The sequence below is a fragment of the Anomalospiza imberbis genome, chromosome 9, assembly GCF_031753505.1.
Source record: "Anomalospiza imberbis isolate Cuckoo-Finch-1a 21T00152 chromosome 9, ASM3175350v1, whole genome shotgun sequence".
Classification (NCBI taxonomy): Eukaryota; Metazoa; Chordata; class Aves; order Passeriformes; family Viduidae; genus Anomalospiza; species Anomalospiza imberbis.
This window is the reverse complement of record NC_089689.1, coordinates 528,202-553,510: the sequence shown is the minus strand read 5'-3', so window position 1 is coordinate 553,510 and position 25,309 is coordinate 528,202. Positions and strand designations below refer to the sequence as shown.

General features: G+C 39.4%; 1 protein-coding gene and 1 long non-coding RNA gene across 2 annotated transcripts in view; one reads left to right on the top strand and one right to left on the bottom strand.

The window, feature by feature from the left end:
* Window positions 1-12,474, bottom strand: part of LOC137479015 (uncharacterized) — a 59,334-nt gene extending 46,860 nt beyond the window's left edge. Inside the window, exon 1 of the long non-coding RNA XR_011001935.1 lies at window positions 12,200-12,474. This is a non-coding gene — a long non-coding RNA (uncharacterized lncRNA). The remainder of the gene's footprint in view (window positions 1-12,199) is intronic.
* An 8,580-nt stretch (window positions 12,475-21,054) lies between these two features.
* Window positions 21,055-24,845, top strand: RGS1 (regulator of G protein signaling 1). The gene is made up of 5 exons (XM_068199186.1): window positions 21,055-21,334; window positions 21,711-21,794; window positions 22,437-22,498; window positions 23,101-23,264; window positions 23,956-24,845. Exons 1-5 carry the CDS (start codon window positions 21,213-21,215, stop codon window positions 24,139-24,141), a joined length of 618 nt encoding a protein of 205 aa, XP_068055287.1. The 5' UTR covers window positions 21,055-21,212; the 3' UTR covers window positions 24,142-24,845.
* Window positions 24,846-25,309: the final 464 nt, after the last annotated feature.

The window sequence follows — 25,309 nt, the reverse complement described above, 5'->3', positions numbered from 1 at the left end:
ACTTCCTTAAAAAAAAAAAAAAAAAAAATTAAAATGTATGTTAAAAAAGGTTGTCATTTTTTCAGGATAAGGTTGGAGAGGAAAGAACAAGAATAAAAACTATTTTCTTCATGACTGCAATTTTTCCTCCCTCTTTTGGAAATAACCTAGCTAAGCTAGGATGCATGGAGGTGCAACAGAACCCAGGACAGCCATCTCAAGTCTCCCTTACTCCAGCTACTGCTTATCTTGTGACTTACCGATGCCTGTCTGACTGGTGTGGGTTCCTCTGTGAACACATTTTCATTTCTGGCTTGGGGTTTTTTTACACCAAATCCTTTGTCCCCCAACTTCCCATTGCCCTCTCTTGTCTTCTTCCTTGATTTGGAGAACTTTGTTTTTCGAGGTCCTGGTGATGCGATCCCACGCCTGTCCCTGCCCACAGAGGCTGGATGTTACTCAGCCTGGGGGTGGACTTGTGGCCTCATGTGCTTTTTTTGCCTTGTCTGCCTTGGGGGAGGGTGATGAAGATAGCACTCTGGCCCACACTCGAGCCTCTCCATCTATATATAGATGTACACTTGTGATATTTCCACAACTGTAGGGTTTAAGGGCCATCTCAAAAAAAACAGAAAGAAGGTGGTGACTTGTGTGGAAAGTTTCTGCGGATGTGCCCAGCTGTTCTGCATGCCTGAGTCATCCTGGTGTGTTCTCCTCGCCACTCCTCAACTGCCCATCCTGGCCCAGGCTGGGGCACAATCCTCTTTGCTGCTCAAACATGTCTCCTTCCCTGTCTAGGAGTAAGTATCTAACCACAGCATTTGCAACACACTTTTTAAGAAGCTGATGTGAGAACCCAGAGACCAGGGAAACCTCTTTTCTCTATAGAAATTGGTGTCTTCTATTCTTACATGACAAAGTCTCACCCTGATTCCACCTACCTCCTCACCCTTACAAAAGGTTCCTTTCCTTGCACCCACACCCTTCTCTTTCACACCTTCTCTCCCCGCTGCCTGCAGACCTCTGGCAAGGCAAGAGCAGCAGGGGAGTCAGAGACACACTGGGGCCTCATTGACCCAAGTCGCTCAAGCACAGGCACAAAAATAAAACAAACACCGAATTTACCAAGGTTTAAAAGGATGCAACAAACAGTATTTTGAAGAAAAGTGGGCTCAGACAAGCCTAAAGGCTTTTTCAAAAACTTAAACTTTGTATTAGTTACCAGCAGAGGACAGCAAGGCTTTATACATGCAGAGAGTCTGAATTGCTTCTCTGCTCTGGGAGAAGAGACTGGTTGGTGATAAGATATCCTTAGGCAAAGGTTTCCAAAGAGAATGGGTCAAGAGTGTACCTAAATGTGCTCCAGGAACAAAAACCTCTTGAGAAATGACTGAGCTGTCCACTTGGCACAGCTATTACATCATCTGGATACTGAAAGCTTCAGTTCTTAATCCTGTTCACATTCAGTGCCAGGCTCAAATTCAGCCAGAACTGTGGGATAACAATAGTAAACACCTGGAGTACAGATCACAAGGCTCTATCTTGGATTAGAAACACAACATACTATTTTACTTCACCAAAAGTATCCAGGACAAGAATTATTTTTTATTTACTAAAGCTATTTAGTGCTATTTTACATTCTGAATGGGTTCCTCCTTGCCCTTAGTTGCTATTTCAGAAGGGCAGACACTGCAAGTTCAATGTCGCTGCTGACAACTCCGTACCTTCAAAATTTTAGGACACCTGCAGTGACAGTATGCACCTATATTTAGGCAGCTGCCTCACACTCTCTGGCTCTTGGGATGAGGAAGAAATTTGGAAATACATGCAGTAATTTTTGATCATAGCTCTCCTTTTCCATGACTTCATATTCCACAAGACTTAATGACACTTTATCTTCAAAGAATAACAACATTTACATAGTCCCCCATCACAAATTAACAAAAACCTCTACTATTGTGTCTTTAAAAATCAGGACAGGAGATTTCTTCTTTAAAAGATTAGGGGAAATCAAGGGTTCTTCTTTTCAACTTTGGCAAATAAGGAGCATCCTTTTTGAAACACTCTCAATAAGACATTTTAACTTTGTTAAAAATATTTTCCAAAACCACAAACTACGCTGTAAAAATCTCAAAATATGGAAAAATGAATGAGACCATCCCCAAATGCAATTCGGCATATGCATGTGCATTCCAAATGTGATTATGGAGTTCATTTTGGTACTTTGATTGTTCATACAGAGAGGCATTAACATCCTTGCATATCAAGTGGGACATAATTTCCATCCCATCCCTAGTTTTGATCTCCATGTGTTAAAAACCATCACTTCCAAATTTAAAAGGCTTACAAAAAGAACTAGAATTGAGGCCCAGTAATCTCCCTACCAATAAAGAAACAAAGAAATTAAATCTATTTAATTTGTCATGGAACAGATCAACAAATAACATGATCATAGCCTATAACAGAAATACAAAACCAAGACCAGTTCAAACTAGAATGAGACACTGTTTAATGACAAGACCATGTTAAGACACAGTAGACTGGTACTAAGCTTTAAATTCAAACTGGATGGAGTTCTAAAGAATGTTTTACTTGCGCACAGTTGTAAAGATTTTTTTTGCAGCGTGTCAAACTAGGTCATCTAGGTATTTTAGGGGTTTAAAAACCTTTGCATCAACTATATGAATTTATTTTGTAGGTATTTTTTAGCCCTTTAATCTTCTCAACACTTCTGTGATCTGATATCTAGTCTCACTTTAGAGTCCACTATAAATCCCATGAACCTCAGAGCTCCTCACGTGGACTTCAGCATCAGCAGAAGCAGTTGCTGGTTTATTGCTATTCACAAGGTATGTTAAATTGCAGCATTGTGCCTGTCATCTGTTTTCCCATCAGTATCTTTCTTCATGCATGCTGAATGTACCAAAATTAATCAAATGATGCCTAAAAAGAGAGAACACAGAACACCCTGGCTGTTGGACATTTATTCTATGATATGCACTGGTTGCTATTAACAGCCAGAAACAGTCTTAAGCTTCTGGCAGCTGTATTGTTTCATTGTCAGCAGGATTTGTAAGAACATGAAAATCATGCCAATGACTAATGGCCTTGCTTAGGGAGCATTCCTTGGGAGCATCTTTGCAGATCCCAGTGAAATCAGTTGAAGGTCTGAGGGCTTAACAACTAAAGACACTGTATCAGGGGATTTTATTTCTTAAAGACTTCATCTTATCTTGCCCTTATTATCAGAAGTGTGACATTAAACTACAGCGTTAATATAAAAGTACAGAAAGATGACCAGGTTATGGTGCATTTAAAATGGAAGGGAACGCATATGAATGCATCTAAATTTTACAAGTTCACTTACAATTGGAGTCATAGCTCTCTGAACCAGGACAGTTTTGTCCCCATTGTGTCTAATTTAAAAATCCCAAGCCACAAATACCAATAATGACTAGCATTTCCTTTAAACTTTTCTGTAGTCTTGTCCAAGGCAAAATTTGATAAACCTGATTGTGTCGACACATATCCATAAGACTAAAACCTGTATCAGTTTAGTATGCCGAGCACCTATTCTCTTTTCTCAGCCACTGGTATTTCCAGAGGTAGATGTTTCACAGGTACTTCTGCAAGTCTGTCCATAGGAAATGCTTTATTCCCTTCCCTGTGGTTTGGTGTGTGGCAAACATTACAGAGAGGGGAAGCAGAGAAATTCCAAGGCCTCTGTGACTTTGTGAATATGTATTTTTTAAACCTTTCCATACATCTGTGGGGAGGGACACACAAAAAACTTAGGAGGGAGGCATTAGCTTTCAAAGTCCAAGAACTGACACTGCAGTGTTTTGGTCTAATTATCTTTTTCTTGAAATTACTGATTTGCGTGAACACTCAAAATGTATTGATCAGTCTAAAATATTTCCTTTAATAGTCTTGTATAAATATTCTCCAAAAGATGTCACTTTTCCCAGAAAAAAGTGTAGGTGGAAGTAGATGGGGCTCTGTAGATGTAGATGTAGGCCTTTGTGGGACAGTGGCAAATATTTGCTTTATTTTGTGATAGGAGTAAAATCCCCTTAATCGTTTGTCTACAGATTTTCTTTGGTTTTTCACTAATTATTTTTATTAAAATGTTTCACTTTCTAAAACATTTGTTCCCACACTGAGTGCTATTAGGGGGACTTAATGATTTTTTTTTGCAAATATCAGTGAGGTAAAAAAACCAAATCAAACAAACCCAACCCTCCTCACCCTCTCCACAGTCCAAACAGACACAAGTCACATCACACTGCACATCTAAATGTCACATATGTTAGAATCACAGAAGTTTAAATCAAAAATTGATCAGTCCTACTTTCTTTGATAAATTGTCTTCTGTATTCAGGAATCACAATTATATGATTGAGCTTGGGCTCATAGTCATAATACCATAAGTGATGCTTTTTAAAGAAATGTCATTTAAAGATCTTTCTTCCAGTGTCAGACTTAACATCTACTTCATCCTCAGATCCATACACTAGAATAAGTGAGGTAGAAATTCATTTGACCAGGCCTTTAAGATATCTTAGAACCTTTTTTCTCAGGATTAACTGCTGTAATATTTGTTAAAGTCAGTCATTAAAAATTGAATTACACATACTGAAAATACACACTCTTATTGGTTCAGTATCTAGCATGAACTACAGTCCACCACATTATTAATAAACCTAAGAATATTTTTTTCCTTTGGAAAATGACTTGCAGCATAATTGAAGAAAAGATTACATCTTTTGGTCTTATGAAGGTCTATTGGTGTGGACATGTGCTGTCACTTTATTCATGTAAAGGGGAGGGGTTTATAAATATTGATTTAAGAAATAAATGGATTTATTTGATGCACTCAGATAAATAAATAGTTTGGATGACTAAACTCAGGTTTGGTCATATGAGGGGACGGTGCATAAGAGCAGGCTGGGCTCTGTCTGGCAGCAGCATTGCTTCTGTGGGATGTATGCCTCCATCGCACTGCCTCAGACTTCTGGTCCCCGGTTTCCTTTTTCCTGTCCCCTGAAATGGGGCTGGGTGGAAGCTGTCTGCTTTCGTTTTAAAAGGCTGACTAACCAGCCAGGGACTGCTCTTACTCATTGCACTCGATGCTTGTAACCTCGTGGTGAGATTTATAAAAAAAGCTCTGCAGGCAGAAGAGCTCCAGGAGCTCTCTGATGTTCTGTTTTACTGATGGGACATGGCAACAGCACAGAGGAAGCACAGGCCCCCCACTTTCACCACTTGAACAAGGCAGGAGAGGGTGTAAATTAAGGAAAGCAACAGCTATAGTCATGCTGTAAGTTAGAAAAGGAAACAAGGAAGGAAAGAAAAATAGTACTTTTGTGGTTTTAATTATCTAAGGAGCAATAAAGCAAAGAGAGAAAATACACTTTAAAGGGTTTCCCCAAAATCAAGGTACAGGAGTGTATAGTGAGCTGTGATGCAGGGTCTGTCTGTCTGAGGCTGCCTAAAGTCTTTGAAAAATCCAGTCAAACCCAGGCCAAGTACCTTTGGCAACCTCACAAAACTTATTAATTCACTTCAGATCCACATTAAGAAGAATTAATAGCCTTTTAAGCTCAGCATTCCTATTCCAGGATAGACATCTACATCCTGAACAAAACCAGCTCAGAGCCTGGGGGTTGTGTGAAATGCAGACATCCAAATATGCTGATAGTAAAACTCAAAATTGGCCTTTGCTTACATGAAACTATGCCAAGGTTCATTTCACATTTTCTCCTTAACAAGTTTTTTGTTGGATCTGTATTGTTCTACTACCTGCAGTGCAGCTGCTAAATCCCATAGAAATCCTTTTGCTCCAATTTCTGTTCTTACCCCTTAGCTTATGGATATCCAATACAGGTGTAAGCACTTTCTAGCTTTTCATTCCTGTATACAAATTATGCCAGGTTCTGCCTTCCTTGCAGTGGTGTACAGGATGTAGGGCTGTGCCTCTGTTCCCAGACACAAGGTGGGAAGACAAGCTCCTCCATGGCTCAGAAGAGAAGCATTCCATGCTTGTAAAAGGAGCCCTCCAGTGTCTAAGCTGTATAGAAACAGGGCCAAACCTCTCTCCGTATTGGCCAAGGATGGCAAATTGTTACCCGGTAAGTTAGAGAAAAAATGGGTTCCTTTTTATGCCACCGATAAAAATTGATAATTGTTGAAGAGCTTAAAACCCCCTCCCCTGTAAGTGAATAAAGTGGCAACCCATGCTTACACCCTGCTACTCTAAATTTAATTTTTCCTCAATAGAACATCACTGTTCTATTTTTCAAACCTCTACTAAAAATGACAGCGTTGGCTGGCTGTTGTGGATTTTTTTCCTCTTTCTGCTGTTACTTGAGAGACTGAATTATTTTTGCGAATGCTCCGAAAAAGATTACTGGAATATTCAGGTCACACAGTCCCTTTATATTTTCTATAGCCTCTGGAAAGCTTATTTTATAAACTTAGTAGGAAGAATAGAAATTAAACGGAACAAGAAGTAACCACTCCTTCCCTCATTTTACAGGGGTCAAAAAAAGATCAAAGACTCCATTCTGTGGCCCACACAGTGGTGTATTGACACCTGACACCCCTCATGTAGCACAGGATCTTCACCCAGCACTTCAGGAGAGCACAGGGCTGCCCCAGGTGCTGGGTCATACTTGCCAGTGCTGCCCAGACTTTCCAGACACCCTGCCCCAGTGACTGATGAGAACCCAGCAAGAGCATCTCTTTGCTCTAACCCACACAGGAAATCCATGGCAGGTACAGGAATTAGACACAGCTTATTCAAGTTTCAGCCTAGACCTATGTGACCTCTGGTACTGCTGCAATGAAACTTGTCTAAGCAGATCACCCCTTTTTGGTGGTGAGAAACTGTGTTTATTTTACACATATGCTCTAACACCGAAACCCCCGCACTCTATCTTCCAATCACTTCAACACCACTTCTCAGCTATTTTTGTACCCAACAGTTGATCTATTCTGTCATGTTCCGTTCTCTGTCATGTCCTGTTCTCACTGCTGTATCAGTAAATAATGCTGATGTGTGACCAGGACACTGATTCAGCCCCTCTGAAGTTCTAGGTTTCATATCTGCCAATGTAATTCTGTAGCGTCACACATGCAGTGTGGTCTTTGGCAGGGAAACTGGGGCCAGCAGATAGCAGGAAACCCAAGCTTACAAATAAAACCAGACAAAATGGATTTGAATTCAAAATACACATTTTTCCAATCCTTTAATTATTTTGAGGGAGCAAGCTGGCCTGCTTTCTTCCCTTATGTCTGCACAAGGCCGCTTTGTCACCAACTACAAATGTCTTTAATGTGCTTTGATATTCAGGCAGGTTCACAAGGCAGTTTGTGTAAGAATCTCCACTTTTGGATACTTGTTCTTCACAAAACTTCAAAGAGATCACAATTTATAAATGCATGGGTTCAACTTTTGCAGGCCCAAGACCCAAAGAATATACCATCATCTACCATTTTTAGTTTGTTTGTTGTTTTTGTTTTTAAACCTGCATCAGTGTCAGCAGGCATGACCTGTGTTACACTCAACAGTTGTCCCAAGAATATACAAAGCACATTTTACATTGCAAATGTAAAGTGGTATACAAGTTGGGACTTAAGATCAATACACCCCAGAACAGTGTCCAAACTTCTTGGCTGTAATTTTGTTAATCTTGGGATTTTTTAATTTTTTTGAGTAAAACTTCAGCAAAATTAAAAGAAATAAAAATCTCTATTACGTAGAATATACCTCTATATAAATAGCCAACAATTAACAAGAACTCTGTGTAAGATAAATTACACCCTTGGCAAACAGGCTGGATAGCATATTAAAATAAGAATGCTTGCATGTTATTACTCCAGATTGCTTATGTTTAAGAGAAAAGCCACCATTAGCCAGGTTCAACAGTGATTATCGAATTACTGAGCTGGATTTTTGATAATGAACCAGAAAATTTATCTCAAATTATGTTGAGAGAGTTTTCTCATTAATACAGGTACAACTCAGTATTGTTTTTAAATTAGAGCTTTTTAATTAAATACACTGGAAAACTCCAGGTCTGTCTACTAAGAATGATAAATAAACTTCCTAATGCTACTCCAGCAGAATCACAGATTTCTTAGAGATCCTTTTATCGGCCTTTGAAATAAGATCAGTTCTTTTCACTGTCAGGGTAAGCTCACAACAGTCACTTATTTGTACTCATAGAGCACCCTACAGTTCTGTGAATGCTGCATAAAACTTCCTCATCTGCCTCTGCAATATATTCTGCAAAAAACGAATACTCAGCAGAGACCCTACCAAAGGCAGGCAGACTCATTTATCTAGAAGGAAGTAAAGAAGGGGAATGTGACACTACTAGACAAGCGCTGTGTGTGTGACAGATTTTCAAGTTTATTCCAAAGAATCCTGGCTCTGGGTTTGTCCTAAACCTCAGGTATGCCCTCCCTACCACATCTTGTCAGCCATTGTAGCAATGAAATCACCTACCTTTGGAAAAGGCTGATAAACATTGCCCAGACAGAGGAAAACCACTCATTCTGAAGTGGCTTCCTATTGCCGTGGGCGGTGAGGGAAGACAAGCACACAATCAATATGATTGATAAGCAAGCTCCGATTTATTCAAAGATCCTGTCAGTTTATACAGTCTTTCACAAGCAATGTCAGCAACAAGCTCTAATTGGTTAGTTCATAATGGTTCATTGTTAAATGTTCTCCTACGTGCGGTTTCAGCTGCAGCTAAGTGTTTCATCTGCTAGCTTGATATATTTTACTTTGCTAGGTACATCTTGTTTTACATCCTGTTCTTGTACAACTCATATCTCAAGGATATTCTGCCTTTTGCTATCTGTACATGCACAGTGTACTGTTCACAGGCCAGTTCTGTTTCCCAGGCCAGTTTCCCAGGCCAGAGCTCCTCCCGGGCACAGAGCTCAGGTCTGGGGTCTCAAACAGAGGATTGCTGGAACAGTTGTTCCATCGATCCATGACCCTATTCCTGCAGCCATTCCCCAACAGTTTCCTTTTGCCAGCCCTTGGGGAGAGCAACTCAGATGCTCTGGTGGCCACAGCTGCTCCAGGTGTTTCTGAGAGCACCATGCATAAGAGGAGAGCCTTAAAGCTCTGGCATGAGTTCTGGAACAAACAGCTTTCTGCAGGCTGGGGTTTCTGTCCCAGTCCTGGAGCCAAGGCACGGGAACGAGATCTCACTGCCCTGCTCAGGAGACTGAGTTTAAAACTGAGAGGATTTTAATATATTCTAAAACCTCACTTCACACATCCTTGGAAAGTTTTGTCATTGGGACAGTACTGAGCTTTCATTACTATTTTTACAGAACATGAAGCTTCAAGCTGAACTCTACTATCAAATTTAGTGAGAAAAATCAATGTGAGAACTTTTTTTTTATTACTGCCCTGTGAAAGTACAGGGTTGGGACTCATTCCACAGCACAGTAGCAGATTGTATGGGAAAAGTGCCCTCTCAGTCTTTCAATTCTTTACTTTTTTCTTTTTTATAATCTCCACTGTTTCAGTCCCTCTCAGCCCTACCTCCCCCACTGCCCTCTTGAACACTTTGACATTTAGATGCCAGAGAGAGAGGCTGAGCTGAATAGTCTCGCGCACTGAAGAGATGTTTCATAGAAAGAAGAGAATGAAAAGCAAAAGTTGATGGTCTAAGGTGACAATAATCCAGATAAACTACAAGTCCAAGGTGATACATAAAAATATACAGGTTTTAGGCAATTATGCTTCTTTGTCTTCACAGCAGCCCTCACTTTTTTCCTTGAAAATGCAAGCAGCATATACAGTACTGGGAAATCAGGCAATAAATCCCTACTTCTCTGTGAGTCCAAGGCATAGCACAAGTCAGGCAAAAAGGAAACAGATGTCAGTACTAGTCACTGAAAGCAAGAAAACAAAATTCACAGAATTTACATTTGCAGAAATAGCAGAAGAGTCCGAAAGCATGTTTGGTCTTGACCTGAGCCTGTCAACAGGCAGGTCAGGTAAACAGCATCCTCATTCCATCGCAAACCATAAGCTTCATTAAATTTGTAATCCATGTGTTGTAGTGTTCTGAGGCCTGTTTTAGGCTCTTGGGTTCAGCGATCATAATTTTCCAGTTGTTTTGCTCTGTGACTGGAAACCACATGGAGCCTTGGGATATGCAGTTCTGCAGTTCCCTAATATTTGGAGTGCTCCATAGCAACCCACAGAGAGACTAAACGAGATGACAAGTGAAAGTGGTCCTGGTTATTCAATGAACGTAAGAGGAGTCAAAAGGAGGTTGGCTTATAAAATACAAATCTTGCTACAATAGCAGATAAAGCAAGTTATAAAAAGAGAACAATATGCAAACAGTGTTCTGAGTTTCAAATGACGCAAGTTAGCGTTGTCAGATTAGGACCTGACTTTACAGGGTTATTTGCATGAGCCATAAGAACACAGAAATGATGTTTTAAATGCTCATCAAGGTTCGTTGTAGCTTTCTGCTTAGCGTATTCTGCTCATACGCTTGTGGGGGGTCAAAGAGTGACCTCGTTATGCAGAATGTCATTTTATACACTTCACCCCTGCCGAGTAGTCATAAAACATCCTTAGTTTTTCATTTTCCAAGCAGCAATATTTGTTTATGTGAGGGGGAAGCTGCCACATACGAGATTCTAAGCAAAATGTAACCAAAAAAAACATTACCATAGGAAAATTTTTCCCATTGGAAATAAGCTAATAATTCATAACTGAATATTACATGAGAAATAAGTGGCAGGGCATGCCTATTCACTAGAAGAAGACAAAGAAGGCAAAGCCCATTTTGTATTGATAGGAGAAATTTTATAATTAATTTTCCACTATTTATCTGTGTCCTGGGGCAAGAGAAGTCTTATTCAGTTCAGAGTGGAGCTTATTTCTTACCATTGTCTTTACTTATTTTGGTCATAGATCCCAACCTGTATATTAAAAGAAGTCTAGAACACATCTTTCCCACACAAAGTTTAACAGAGCAAAAAAAAAAAAAACCCACAATGTAAATTTGAGTTTCCTCTGTTTGAATAACAGCAGTGAGAGGAAAGAAGTAACAACTAGAAAAAGCTTCCAAGCTGAGGGAAGTGTCTCTTATCATCACAATTAAGGGGGAAATTTGGTAGCAATCAGTCCACCTCCCTGACTTTAATTCAAACTGCATCATTACCCAACTTGATATTTCATTAGAAGTAAGTAGCTGGGGGTGTTATTCTTCAGTTTAAAAAAAAATCCCGACCAAGTACACTGAACATTAGGACTTCAAAAGCATTAACATGCGTGTTAAAATGAGAATGTGACACTAGAAACCTAAGTTACCTTCCCTTTCCTTCACTTGCTGTAGCTATTCCTACATTATGTGAGTTCATGGTAAACTGAAGGGTGCAGTCAAATTCTAAACAATTCTAAGAAAATTACACCTGTGTTTCTATACAGAGCAATAATAATTTTGTTGTATTTTATTTTCTAACACCAACAGGTTTTGTCCTTCTGTCTGTCACTGAACACAGGGTGTTCCAATTAAATGCTTGAGTGTAAAGCATGACAAGGTTTAAATGAAAACCAAGAATAAACTGTGTTTGAGAGGAAACTTTGTGACTTGGATGTCACAAAGTGGCTTTTAATATTGATGAAACACACATAAATATCTACAGATACTTCCTAACCGGTATTTATTCATCAGACCTGGTGCAAGCATTCTGGTGTTATATATCATGTGTGGAAAGAGAAAAGCCACTTTAATAGTATGTTTAAAGGGATGTTGAAGGTAATGTCAAGTTCTATATACACGTATCAATACCCACACAAGTTTTTACAAGTATCTATACTCTTAGAAAAAAGAAAAAAAATTTAGAAGTCTTTTCTTGCTTCCTTTCAGCACTTGGCTGGGCAGTGCCAGCCAGCAGAACAGGTATCTCTCTAAAGGTTTGTTAGCCTATGGTTTCCAGGCCCCACAGCTGAGGTTAGAAGAACATGTACATCAATGTCTGATGACTCTTTCAGAGTAACTCAGAACTATTATTGTCATGAAACTCAGTGGGTTCCGTTTCCTGCTGCTCATACGAAACCTTCCCTCTAGATTTGGTTACCTTGCTTTGCACACTGAATTTTTTTTTGTGTTCGTCTTCAAATTCATTTCAAAATTAAAGGGAAGTGGTCACATCTATCAAAGCTCACCTGGTTTACTGACATGTACAGAACACAGTCGGTGGGGAATTCCAAACCAGGCAGCCCACACTGGAGGAATGGCAGTTTTAATTGTCTGTGGAGGTCAGAGAAACAAGGCTGAAATAAGGAGTTTTCACCACAGGTGGGGAACTGGTGGGACATGGGAGTTTGGTTTTTCATAATGACACATATTGGGAAAATCCATTCTGAGTATATGACAACTCCTCTTTTGCACAAAGGTTATATTCAGTACTCTTGTCAGCCAAGGTCTGTGGGCTTCCAGATAGATAAGTAACAAGGAACTGAGCTGTAGATCTGAATTACAAGGACCTATGTCCTGCAATTTAGATGTAAATTACAGCAGTCATTTCCCACATACTTTGTAGAGGAGGCAGATATGCAGGGACATAAAGAAGCACATATATTCATTTTAGCAAAACTGTGGGCACATACATAAACTCTGTTCCTAACCATGCCAGGAGAAGTTGTATGAAGGATCAGGCTGTTTTCAATAAAACTCAGACACTAAAGGCTTTGTTAAGCATTCACTCATTCTTGAACACAGGTGCCAAGCACAGGCACTAGTGACATGGGTGAACATTTGTCTTGTCACATATTTGTTTGTTTGACAAACACAAACAAACATTTGTTTCTTACTAATAACTGTCTTTAACTAAACGGTGTATGATCCAGGAGGAGTTCCGTTTTCAAAGAACTACAGCAGACTTGCATTTTAATAACAAGCCTTTGCCCCCATTCTTCCCAGGAACGCTAGGCTAGCTGCTGGAATGTCCCTAAGCGCATGGAGGTGCCAGCAGTTCACCAGCAGCAGCCAGTCCAGTGCAGGCATTGCATAAAATCCTAAAGTGGCTTGGGTTGGAAGGGGCCTTGAAAGGCCACCTGGTCCAACTCCCTGCCATAAGCAAGGACTCCCTCAACTGGACCAGGTACCTCAGAGCCCTGCCCAGCCTGAGCTCAAGCGTTTCAGATGCCCCAGTGCTTCAGGGGGTGTCAGGTGCAAGTCATATGGAAGGGAGGGAGGTTCACCAATAGAATGGACATAACAGAACATAACAGAAAACTGCAAATACGATACACGTAAGAAAATACTAGTCTTTCTGTTGCTAACATTCCAGTTCCAAAAAACTGAAATTAAGCAGGTGAGTTTCAAAGTAAATGACAGGAAATACAGCTAAACTCTTCTTTTCCTGGTTCATCACAAGAAGAGCTAGTTCTCAGAGATCATCAGGGAAAACATGTAGCTTTTAAATCTTTATAAATTTCAATTGAGACCTAATACCTATCTTCAGTTTTCCCATTTCTTGAAGCAGCTTTCTGCTACTTCACCTATATACCAGGGAAATATTTTCAGAGGGAGATGGAAGAAATGGTGGTTTGAATGTTGCACTTCCAGTGTGTAGTTCTTGCCCAACAAAGTCAATCTGGAAACCTGTATTAATTTCTACAATTACCATTCTTTCCCAAGTAGTGCTCTTCCAACTGAATTAGACTTCTACATTCCAGCCATTATTCATTAGTTATACATAGAATCTCAGGATAAATCATGTTGGGAACAAAATGAAGAAGTTTCTAGTCCAACACCCCCGCTTTAAGCAGGATCAGCTATGAGCTTAGATCATATTGCTCACAGCTTTGTCCAGTCTGGTCTGGAAAATATTCAAGGATGGAGACAACCCAGTACTGCAGGCTGCCTGCTCCACAGCCCTAAAGGGGGAAGATTATTTTCTGTATATCCATTATGTGGACAATGCTTCTAATTCCCTTCTATTTAGCACACCCATTCTTTCACTCCCTGTACTCTGTTGGGTTTTTTGGTTGGTGTTTGAGTAGGATTTTTTTTTTGGGTGATTTTTTTGTTCTGGGTTTTTTGTTGTTGTTGGGTGGTTTTTGTTGGGTTTTTTGTGGTTTTTTAAATTTGTGTATTTTTGTGGTGCTTTTTTTTTCTCTGTGTGTTTGCTTGGGTTTTTTGTTGTTGTTTAGTTTTTTTTTTTTTTTTTACATCTGAGCACCATCATGAGTTCCTTGCTTAGCCAAGATAGTCTCCTGTTATATCTGCTTGTTCTCCTGAGTGACAGGACAGATCCTCCTTCTGTCTGGAATGGTTTCCAGTAAAAAGGCAATCTTTGGATGAATCCAGCCTTGTGATGTTTTGGTGGTTTTTTTGGTGGTTTTTTGTTTTTTGGTTTTTTTTTTTTTTTTTTTTTTTTTTTTTTTTGTTAAAGAGAGCCATATCTGGGCTGGCACTGAAGTGAAAATTCAACCAGGAAATTTATAACACCAAGTATAAAACAGACACTTAAAAGTGCAATTCTTCAAAGAATTCTTTATCAGCATAACTCCACTAAAAGCTTCAAGTAACATTTCCACTATTTAAAAGTTCTTAAAAACATTTTTTAAATTGATACCTTGAGTTTCAGCTTGCTGTGTTCAAACCGTTTGTTATTATAAAACTGAAGGATACAGAATTTTACCATCTCTGAGAGAGAAAAAGCATCTGATTTTTCTCCATTAAGATTCAGATTAAACTGAAGCCTTCAAGCTTTGAAAGCTAAGCTTGTATTGTGCTCACATATCACATTTCCATGCTGACAGTGGAAACTCAGCAAACTGCTTCACACCCATGCCACAGGCCCTCCTCTCAGTCTGTTTTGCTTAATAACACAACAGAAACAAGTGCTGGTTCAGTGCAGTGTGGGACTCATGAAAATGTGAGGAGATAATAAGAAATGTGCACGTTTCCCAGATGGTGAGCGATGAACGCTTCCTGCCCTACCCAACAGCAGATACAGGAAGCATCACCCTCAGCACCCAGAAGTCACTGTACTGCAGATTTTTCTCTTTTTTTTTTTTTTTTCCTTTCTTCATCCAGGTGTCAGCCAGTCTGGCTGAGAACCAAAAGTCCCCTGATTTCACAGAAATTCAACAGTTAATTTATTTCAGATAGAAAGCCCCAGAAAGAAAAGGATCAAGTTTCTGGTAAACTCTGTAAGCTTGCTACAGTCTAATTAAGAAATGGTCATAAAAAAGAGGGAATTGTTGGATATGCATGTCAGTGAAATGTGCTTTAGTATGGTGAGGAAATACACATCTAATTCCTTGCACTGAGTGACATATAAACACAACCCTTAATGCCAACAACATTTATCTAAAATTTTGATAATATTTTTCTGTAAAGTCAAGTCATGAAAGTTTGCAAAGATTCCACAGAGAAAATAATAACCATAATAACAATTTTATTCAACAAAGTTTCAAATCAAAGGCTTCCAGTAGGTAATGATGACTTACAACAGCCATGTGAAGCAGTCAGAGAGGTTAGGGACACAACTAAAGTCACCAAAGCTGAGAACACAGCACCCATGGAGACATTTAGAAGTTGAGACAGACAATGGAAAGACTCTGTTGTCATCTCTTTACAGAGTCAGTAGGCCTACAAGAATGGATGCAGGGACTGGACTATATTTTAATCCCCATATGATTCATAAAAACAGAGAAAACTTTGAAAACAGAGAAAAATTGTGTGCTCTCCACAGTGACTTGGCTCCTACCAGGTTTCTCCTTTACTGTCTCTGTACAGAAAAAAACCCCAAAACTTCACAAGGTTCCCTCAGAAGCTAGGGGCAACCCTACAAAAAAAAAAAAAAAAAATCCCCTAAAAGCATTCTGCAGATACTTCAGAGACAGATGGGGCAATTTTGGGCTGAACTGGAATTTTGCAGGAATGTTCTTGCATTGCCATTTTATAGTGAGGAAGTGAAAGAACTAAAAACAGATTTCAGGAAAGCTCTGGTCCCTTGTCCTTCAGAGTCAGGTCTTTCATAGACCCAGTGCCACAAGACTCTCTCAGGTGGTAGATCACTACTCAAAGTTTAGCTTGTGGCATTCCTTGATGCAGGTTGGCATTAGGCTCCACTGATTTTTTAAATCCAGAACTTCTCCTGTATTTTGAGGAGTCTGACGCCATTCAGCCCTACTCATGCCTTACTGGCTGAAAAATTAGAACTCATTGAATTAATCAGGAACAAAAGCTAACATGGGGAATATCTTAACTTCAAAAAAAGCTCAAACAAATAGCCCTCAAAATGACCCAATTCTCAATCAAATCAGACCCACACTAAAAATGAGTCCACTAAAACCAGCAGCAATATTTTGATCTTGGTGGCTTCAGGATTTCTTTCCAGAAAACTTTTGCTTGCAGCAGAAATTAATTCTAAAAATGATTCATGATGGCTACCATTACTTTGTTATGGACTGACTACATAATATGAGAGAAAATGTTAACATTTCAAAATAATATCACTGTAGCTCAAAAGTACCCATCACCCTTTTTTTTTTCTAATGCACACTATTTCCTCTCCCACAGAAACTAGTTTCTATTTCCCTTAAGTGCTAGAGAGATGGATTATCAGTAGTTGATTTCTTTAGGTCACATAAGAGACAGATGCATTTCAAAGAAATCACTTCTTTTCACAGCTAAGCTAACGCTCAGCCACCTGACGGGCAAAGGGAGTTCTGCAGTGGGGCAGCACTGCCTGACTGGGCACTCGAGCTCAGCACAAATGTGGTCAGACAAACGCCAGGGAAGGTTATGCTCAACAGCAAGAGTGCTGCAAAGCTCAAAATTGGCCACACATGGAAGACAACAACTTGTCTAAGCCAAAACAGAACACTCGGAAACAAAGTGGGGCTGAAATGGAGAATGAGTGAGGGTAAGGCCAGACAAGAGTGACCAAAAAGAAACAAAAAAGAAGAAGTCAGAAGCAGAAGCAGAAGAAATAATTTTGACCAGCAAATGGGACTTGGAGTTCATGGAACTTTTTGTCCTCTTTGCTTTAACCAAACCTGTCCAGTGTTGTAACCCTGGAAATTTTCTCACATTTTTTTTCACTTAAACTCTACCAAGTGGTCTCCAGAAAGAATAGAAAACAGTGCAAAGAAACGGGCTGAATATTAGCAAATATTTGTAAGCATCTTCTGTGCACATAAAATTGGAGTGTCATTACTCATCATGGACCTACAAGAAATCTGGAAAAGATTAGAAACCAGCTGGTGACAGCCAATTGTGCTGCTGTTCCTGCAAGAAGTTTTCCTCTGTCCTTTTACTGGACAGCATCAACTAAGACAGTGCCAACCTTAAGACAAATAGGGTTTTGTATCATATAATGGAATTATTCTAATAAGCCCTAAAACTGTAAGGCTTAAAATACTTTTTGCAATTTCCTGTAATAATAGGAAAGGAGAATAGTTATTAAGTGAGGAAGTATTTCAAGCAGCAATTGGCTATCATGAATGAAATGGAGAAAAGTATAGTTGTGGATTAAATTTGTGGAAGATGAAAAAGGCAGGTCTGTTACCAATCATCCCATGATGAAACTGAAAGAAATCCAGAAAATTAGGAGTGAAGAAGTTACGTGAAAAGCTTTCTGCTGTGTCAGGACATACCTATTCCTTATGGTATCATGTTAAATCCCACCAGACATTTTTGTCTACAGGAAACAAGGATAGTGACCCAATATTCAATATGGATGAATGCATATGGGTTTGAAGTACTGTATTTTTAAAGTTTAAAGTTCAAATAAGCAGCACTTTCGTCACTAAAAATGTCAAGTCAGAGTATTCAGGACAGTAGAATCATGAAAACTGTAGGGAATCAACATCTAATCCACCTGTGGGACCTAATCCAACTCTTTCATAAAGCAGAACCGCTTACAATAACCAAAGTCAGCGTGAGCAAAGAATTTTTCTCTTAGGAAACTCCATGCAGGTCTCTCCCTGGTTTTTCTGTGGTCTGTAGAAGCAGAATGTTGCTCCAGCAATTAAAAAAAAAAAAAAAAAAAAAATCTTGCCAGCCCCACGAATTTTGCAGTTCCTCTTTTCTCCCTCACTTCAGTTGTACACGTACCTAAGTCTTGTACACAGTTTTCCCCATTGCCGAGATTGGGAAATTTGCAGTGGGCTTTACAAGTAAAACCTTAAAGGTGAGTAGGCTGGCATAGAAAGAGTGAATCAGAGTCAGTGAAATATTCCATTGAGAAAAAAAAGGATGCCCTGAAGATCAAAGTTACTCAGAGGAAGAAAGTATTTGTCCACAATATAGGAAAAAAGGGACTGATGATCATAGTCCCACATTGATATGTCTGCTAATGAATGCAGTAGGCTTTGGTTTTGCAGCATTTGAGCAGCGTTTACAGGAAGATAGGAGGATATTGGGGCTTTACGTTGTTTTTACACTTTCTAGGACCCTAAGCTGGGAGTTTATGTGCCAAATTTTCATCCTTTCTCCAAAGCAGACACTCACAATTCCCAGTCTTCTTTCTACATTTGTACATTTCTACATGTACCCTCTTGCATGAATCATTACACAAGTTTACAAATAGAACTGGCTTAGGGTGAACCAGAGAGGCAGCACTGATTTTTTTTTTTTTTTTTTTTTTTTTTTTTAAATTTGCCCAGGGATAAGGAGCGCAAGTAGCAATGCAGAGATTGGGATTTAGCGGTATGGAGTACTGGAGAGGACTCCCCAGTGTGTTAAGAGCACTATTATTTTGGGATATGAGGACAGCAGAACATAGGGACCAGGTGGTCTGCTTGGCAGGCAAAACTTTTTCCTCGTTCACAGTACAGTATTCAACCTATTCCTACTCGACTTTTGACTGTATTTGAGTCCAGTAGCATCAAGACCGCAAAGGTTATCACCTCCCCTAGCGTCCAGTGGTCTGGTATGTCTGCAAGCAACAAGTCACCTAAGAGTTATCCCATACTATCACTGGTCTCCTCCACCAAATGAAGTACCTGGACAGCAATTCAAGTATTGTGTGACCTGGAAAACAATTCAAGTATTGTGTGACCTGGAAAACAATTCAAGTATTGTGTGACTTGGAAAGCAATTCAAATGCTGTGGGACAGCAGCATTACCCTAATGTAAAGGACAAGAATGCTGTCTTTTCTTTACTGAAGACAAGATTTATTGCAAGAAGGTGAAGTGCAATGAGACTCAGTAGCATGAGAATTCGTTTCTACAGGAAGGTCTGACTTAACACTTGTTTCGTGCATTGATATGTTTAGCCAATCCCAAAGGTAAGGAGAGTAATTTCATTTTAAATGGGGAAAAGACATTCCTTGTCTCGTAAATGAAGTGTCAACAGCCCATCATTGATCACAGGTACAAAAAAAGCAAGCCATCCTGTACCCTCACGCTCACAGAAATTCACTAGTGGATTACTTATAATTACCAGCTGCTATAAGTTCAAGACATTGCCCCACTTTTAGCCTGAAGCTACAGAGCTCTGGGAGACAACACGGGAAATTATTTTCCCTGTTGTTTTTTACCCTTTTGTTGCCCTCCTCTGAGAAGGATTTGGATGCATCATCCCTCTGACCTTGCCAGCAATGGAGCCTCCCACCGAGGACAGCTCCTAACTGAGGGAACGCGATGAGAGGCGGAGGGGGCAGAATGTCAAAACCGAGCAGGTTAGATACGAAAACAAATCCGGCACTGCTAACACCTCTTCCTTCCTTCCTTTTGCGCCCTGTTCGGGGGGTAAGAGCAGTCAGTAAACACCTCTGCCCTGCACAAAGGGCAGTGTTCACCTGATAGCCTGGGGACAAATGTTTCCTGCAGACACAGTTGTGTCACTGCCGGCACTCGGGAGCGGCAGCCTGCTGTGGTTAAAACCGACCCGAGGCTGACAGTCTGTCCACGCACATCTGTCTGCAGGCGGCTCTCGGGCTCCCAACCCTTCGCACAGGTCCCGAGGAAGCTGGGGATGTGTCAGCAGTTATCACCATCATACGCAGTCCTGCACACATCATTCACAAGCTAATCATAAGCAAGCAAATTTGCACACGTTATTTATTAAAAAAAAAAAAAAAAAGGCAAAAAAACCCCAAAAAACCCAACCAAACAAAACATAACCCCCCCCCAAAAAAACAAACAAACAAACAAACAAACAAACAAAAAAACCCCGAAAAAAAAACCAAAAACCAAAAAACCCCAACAATTTTGAAACATGACAGAAAAAAGAACCCAAGCAAACAAGCAGAAATTGGGATGCTCAGATTAAGTATTTCAACATCTAAATCACCATCCTGGACAGACAGAGAGTTATGCTTAATTCTTTGTCTTGCTTTATACCCATGGCTGCTTTTATGCAGTGGAGCTTAAGTATGTACAAACAATTCACACCTCCCTCAAACAGCTTGTAATAGTCACATTTTGTTTACAACAACAGCTCTAACATAATTAATATTTATACATGCCAAGTCACTTAAAATTAAAGAGGTATTCCTGAAATATGGCATTGTGCTTCCTAAGAACCTGACTTGCAAAAATTAAACCAAATTAAATAAATTCTTGCTTCTTCAATACCCCTTCCTGAGAAAACCACATTGAAATATTTTCACACAGCTTGTCCAAACAAACCTGTCTAAGGTAATGTTCTAGTTTGAAGAGCGACAGGAGACTTGCAAATAAATTATTGTATATAGAACTTTATTTCTGGGGTATGTTAAAGTACCTTCCCCTTGTATTCTGCTGAACCCACCTAACCAACTGACAAGTATGAAATTGCAGTACACAGGCATGCAACAAGTGTATTTTGTCAAGAAAAAACTGCAGTATTTGCTGTTCTGTTGATCAAACCAAAAAATACATTTTACTTGCAAGTACTCATCAGAAAGGGACAAGAATTCAAAGTTCTAGACGGTTCTGTTGATGGTTTTTTGTTTGGTAACAGACATACACAGTGACACATAACAAACCCAAAGCAATTCAGCCTCATTTGGTATAGCCTCAACCATGAGACACTGCTGTCTGTTTTCTTCCTCAAAAAAGACTCACGTCACTGAGCACTGAAAGGGGAACTTCCAGAGTTCGTGATGAAGATAGATGATAAAGAGCTCTGCTCACACCAGCTTGCAGGGCTGCCTGCGTCAATAAAAGGCGGCAGCAGAGGCAGGGAGCTGTCAGTTGGGGCTGGAGGATCTTCATGGCCAGGGGCACTTCATGTTAAAGCCAAGGAAAATGCCTGGATTCTTTTTCTCCCACAACAACATGACTGAATTAACTGGAAAAGAAGATTGCAAGCTTGCAAAAGGCAAAGTCCATAAAAAGAAGCAAAAGGCTTTGTAAGTATATACAACTTAATATATAACTTAATGTATTAGAAGTGAAAATAACACTCTACTAATCTTGGAGATTAAGAATTAGTGCTGTGGTCCAGGCTAAATGAACAAAACCTGCTCAAAGCCCAGGACTGCAACATCATTCAAAAAAGCTTGAGCTGAGGCATACCAATTAATTGATTACTTTAAGTATTCTGAAATAGAATTTGGATACAGTGGGGGCCCCCCTCAGTCTTTTTTTTTTACTTACTTGGATATGTAACTTCCCAGACTTCAGTCATAGAATGGAGCTGTCTCTGAAAGTTTGAAGAAAATTTAACTAGAAATTAAGTGCTACTGCAATTCTAATGAATTTAAAAATGTCTGTTCATTGTTTCAGTGGTGCTGATCTCAAAAGTTATTTGAAGTGCATGGTGCCACATATTGAATCTGGGATCAAGACTTCCAGCTCTAGAAATGTCATGTAAGTACAGAAACACATCAAGTTATAAAATACAATCATAGCTAGATTACTTCATAGTAAATTACCTAATTTCTAAACTACTTCTAGAACAACAAATATTGTAACAGTATCTAGAATTTCCAAAATACAAGAGAGGTGAACATTAGTAATTAGAAACTACTCATGGAGTTAAGGATTTTTAATTAGTGATTTGATATGTTTGCATCAAACATTAAGGGAGTAGACACTTCAGTTAAATCCATTTTTATCTGAAGGACATTGTAACTGTTCTCTAACGCTTTACAAGAAAAAACGCTTCTCACTTAAATGAGGAGTAGGGGGTATTACCATTCTTATTGCAAAAATATGGAAACAGAAGTACAGGTACAAAATACTTTTATCATAGTTACAGTCAAAGATTATTTTCCTGGGAATAGAATTCAAGACAACAGCATAATTCCATTTTTTTTCCATCTCTGATTATTTTTCGTGACGTGGGCTGTCTCTAGGATTTCAGATTATGACAAAGCCGTAAATTTAGTAAAATACTTGGCATATATTCCTGGAATATAATAATAAATTATAAACTTTGTCTCCTTCAGACATACAAACAAAACCCCATGGTTTCTTCCCTAAAGCCTTTTATTTTTCTTGTCACCTTAGGCTTTCTGCAGAGGAAGTTATTCAATGGTCACAGTCTTTGGAAAAGCTCTTGGCCAGCCAAAGTAAGTCTGTTACCTCAGTATGACTTAGTTCTTACTCTGAGGACAAAGTTTTATCTAATCTCACCAACAGGCAAAGCTGAAGCATTGTACAGAGTCAGACACAGGGCCAGTTACACTTCAGTTTTTTGCAGCTCTAGTGTAACTTGGACACTGCTAAAACTTGGCTTCCAAGTTGGGTTTTGGGGTCTTTTTCCATTTTCAGTATAGCAATTAACCCCCAAATAACTAATTTTGATCAGTGTTCAATCCTTAGATAATCAGTTTAATCAATTTAGGACAATCAGTTTAGTCTGGAATTTTCTCTCCACTTATACCCTAAGACAGTTCATTTAGGAAGGACTAGAATCCATTGTTATAGGATTGTTATAGGATCCATTGTTATAGGATCTCTACCCAGAGTTCAGATCTAAGAACACTGAACATAATTAGGAAGACTCCCAGCAGCCTTAATATTGAATATCTGTTGTATGTTGAACAAGGGAAGAACAGTGTATTTTGGCAAGATTTTATATCAGATTTCAATACAAATCCTGCTATTTATTTTCTCCTCCCTGGTCACAAGTATCATACAGTAAATGATTAATTATTTATGTTGGCTTTAGGTGGTCAAGGTGTCTTTCGGGAGTTCCTGAAGTCAGAGTTCAGCGAGGAAAACATCGAGTTCTGGTTGGCTTGTGAGGATTACAAGAAAACAAAGTCTGATCACTTACATGGCAAAGCAGAGAGGATTTATGAGGAGTTTGTTCAGTCAGATGCCATTAAGCAGGTATGTATAAAGCCAGCCTGTGCAGAGTTAGAAGGGAGAAGTATGGCTCCACTGAGATGCTCACACACTCACTCAGTGGCAATAAGGCGGCACAGACACACTTTCAGGTCCCTTCTTGAATCACAGCTACCTGCAGTATAACATTATCAAATCTCAAAAACAGTCACAGGCAGCAGGCCAGTACTGGGAGAACCCCCAGCAGAGCTCAGCAAAGGCCTCAGCACATGATGCTCTTTGCTGAGCCAGCCCAGCTTGAATTGCTGGTGGCATTTGGAGATTCTTTGTGTTTGCAAGTGGAAGCACCACAGAACATCTCTTGTCTTTTAAAATATGCTTACCTTCTGGAAAAGTTAAAGTTCTGTATGTTGATCATACCTAAACTGGAGACATTCAACACAGGATTTCTCTTAGTAACTGGAGGTTGTTCCTCAAAGTTGAGCTGTATTAATTCTGACTCTAAAACGAACTACATTTCTATAGTGAACAACAACTTCTGTGCCTAAATGGGACACAGATATTTGATTTCCCCCAATTTACAGATCTGACATTGAGCTGTCATAGAGTTCTAAGGCTGCAAATGCATGTATTGACAAAGAGATATAGAAGAGAGAATACATTCAAAGTTAAATCTAGGTTTTTTTTTTTTTTTTTTTTTTTTTTTTTTTTTTTTTTTTGGGTTTTTTTTTTCCAGATCAATATTGACTATCAGATGAGGGAAGCAACAGCCAAAAAGGCCCAAGACCCAACTCACACAAGTTTTGATGAAGCCCAGAAAACAGTGTACATCCTTATGGAAAGAGATTCCTATCCCAGATTTTTAAAATCCAAATCCTACCTGAACCTTTTGAACCAGCTGCAAGCCAACACTTCAAAATAAAGTGTCTGAGGCATGAAGAGCCAAGTAGACTCTGTCAAATGTCCTGTGAAGAGATCCTCCACAGTGGTTGAATCTTGCCAAGGAAAAATCCCCGTCTTGGGAGGAGGGGTATGAGGGAGATGCAAACAGCTCCACAGGCAATGGAGCATCCTGTGGATTCTGATCTCCACAGGATGCAGGATGAAAGCTGGTGAGGCTGTCATAAGCGTGAGAGCAGCACAGGGAGAAAATCCCCTCCTCCACAGTGTCAAGGCAGGATATGGAAACCAAGGTTTGACCAGCACTATGAACACTGAACTGTGTCTTAGATCCCAAAGAACTGCTGATTGTTAGGAAGTGCAAGACTTGAAAGCTGAGCATTGGGAAAAGATTATCAAGTTCAGAAGAAAAACTAGGATGACTGACAAATTTCAGCATAACAAGAAAATGCCAAGACAATGACGTCTCTTTTAAAAATCTGTGAAGTGTTAATAGGTGTGAGATCCACAATGCTGTTGTGCTATGTAAATATATTCTAAATTGATGTGTCTTAAAATCTATATGGTCTAAATTATATAAGATTTGTATAAGCTATATTTTTATTAAGTTAGTATTCAACAGGCAGGTATGTAGCATCTTTGCTGTTTAATTTATTGAAAAATAATAAGTAACTCCTCATTAAAATACAGTTAAAAATAAAAGATTTATAGTGGTTTTACATCTTATTTGAAGTGATTTTTCCATTGCATTTGCTGACATATTGAAACACACAATTCCTTTCAGTTTCACTGTGCTACTACTTCTCATCTCCATATTCAAATACTAATTTTACCTTCACCACTTCTCTCTCTTTTTGCCCATTTTACACAACCATAATCTGAGATACTGGGAGCAGCTGATACTGACTTACACAGACCCATCCTCACAACCCCCAAAAAAGAACAGTTGTGATTTTGGTTGAAATATGTAACTAAGAACAAGAGCACTCCTAAAAGTCCAGTGTTGGGGACTTTGTGACATTGGAGCTTAAAACAAAAATAAGTCAAAGAATGCCTTGGTTTTATGAGTTCCCATCATGAGACATTGGTATCACGTGGTTGGCAATACAAGATTTTATCTCACTCATGCAAATTTCCAGAATAAGATGAGCTTTGTGAGCCCCACTCTGCTGTGTACCAAAGGGAGAAGC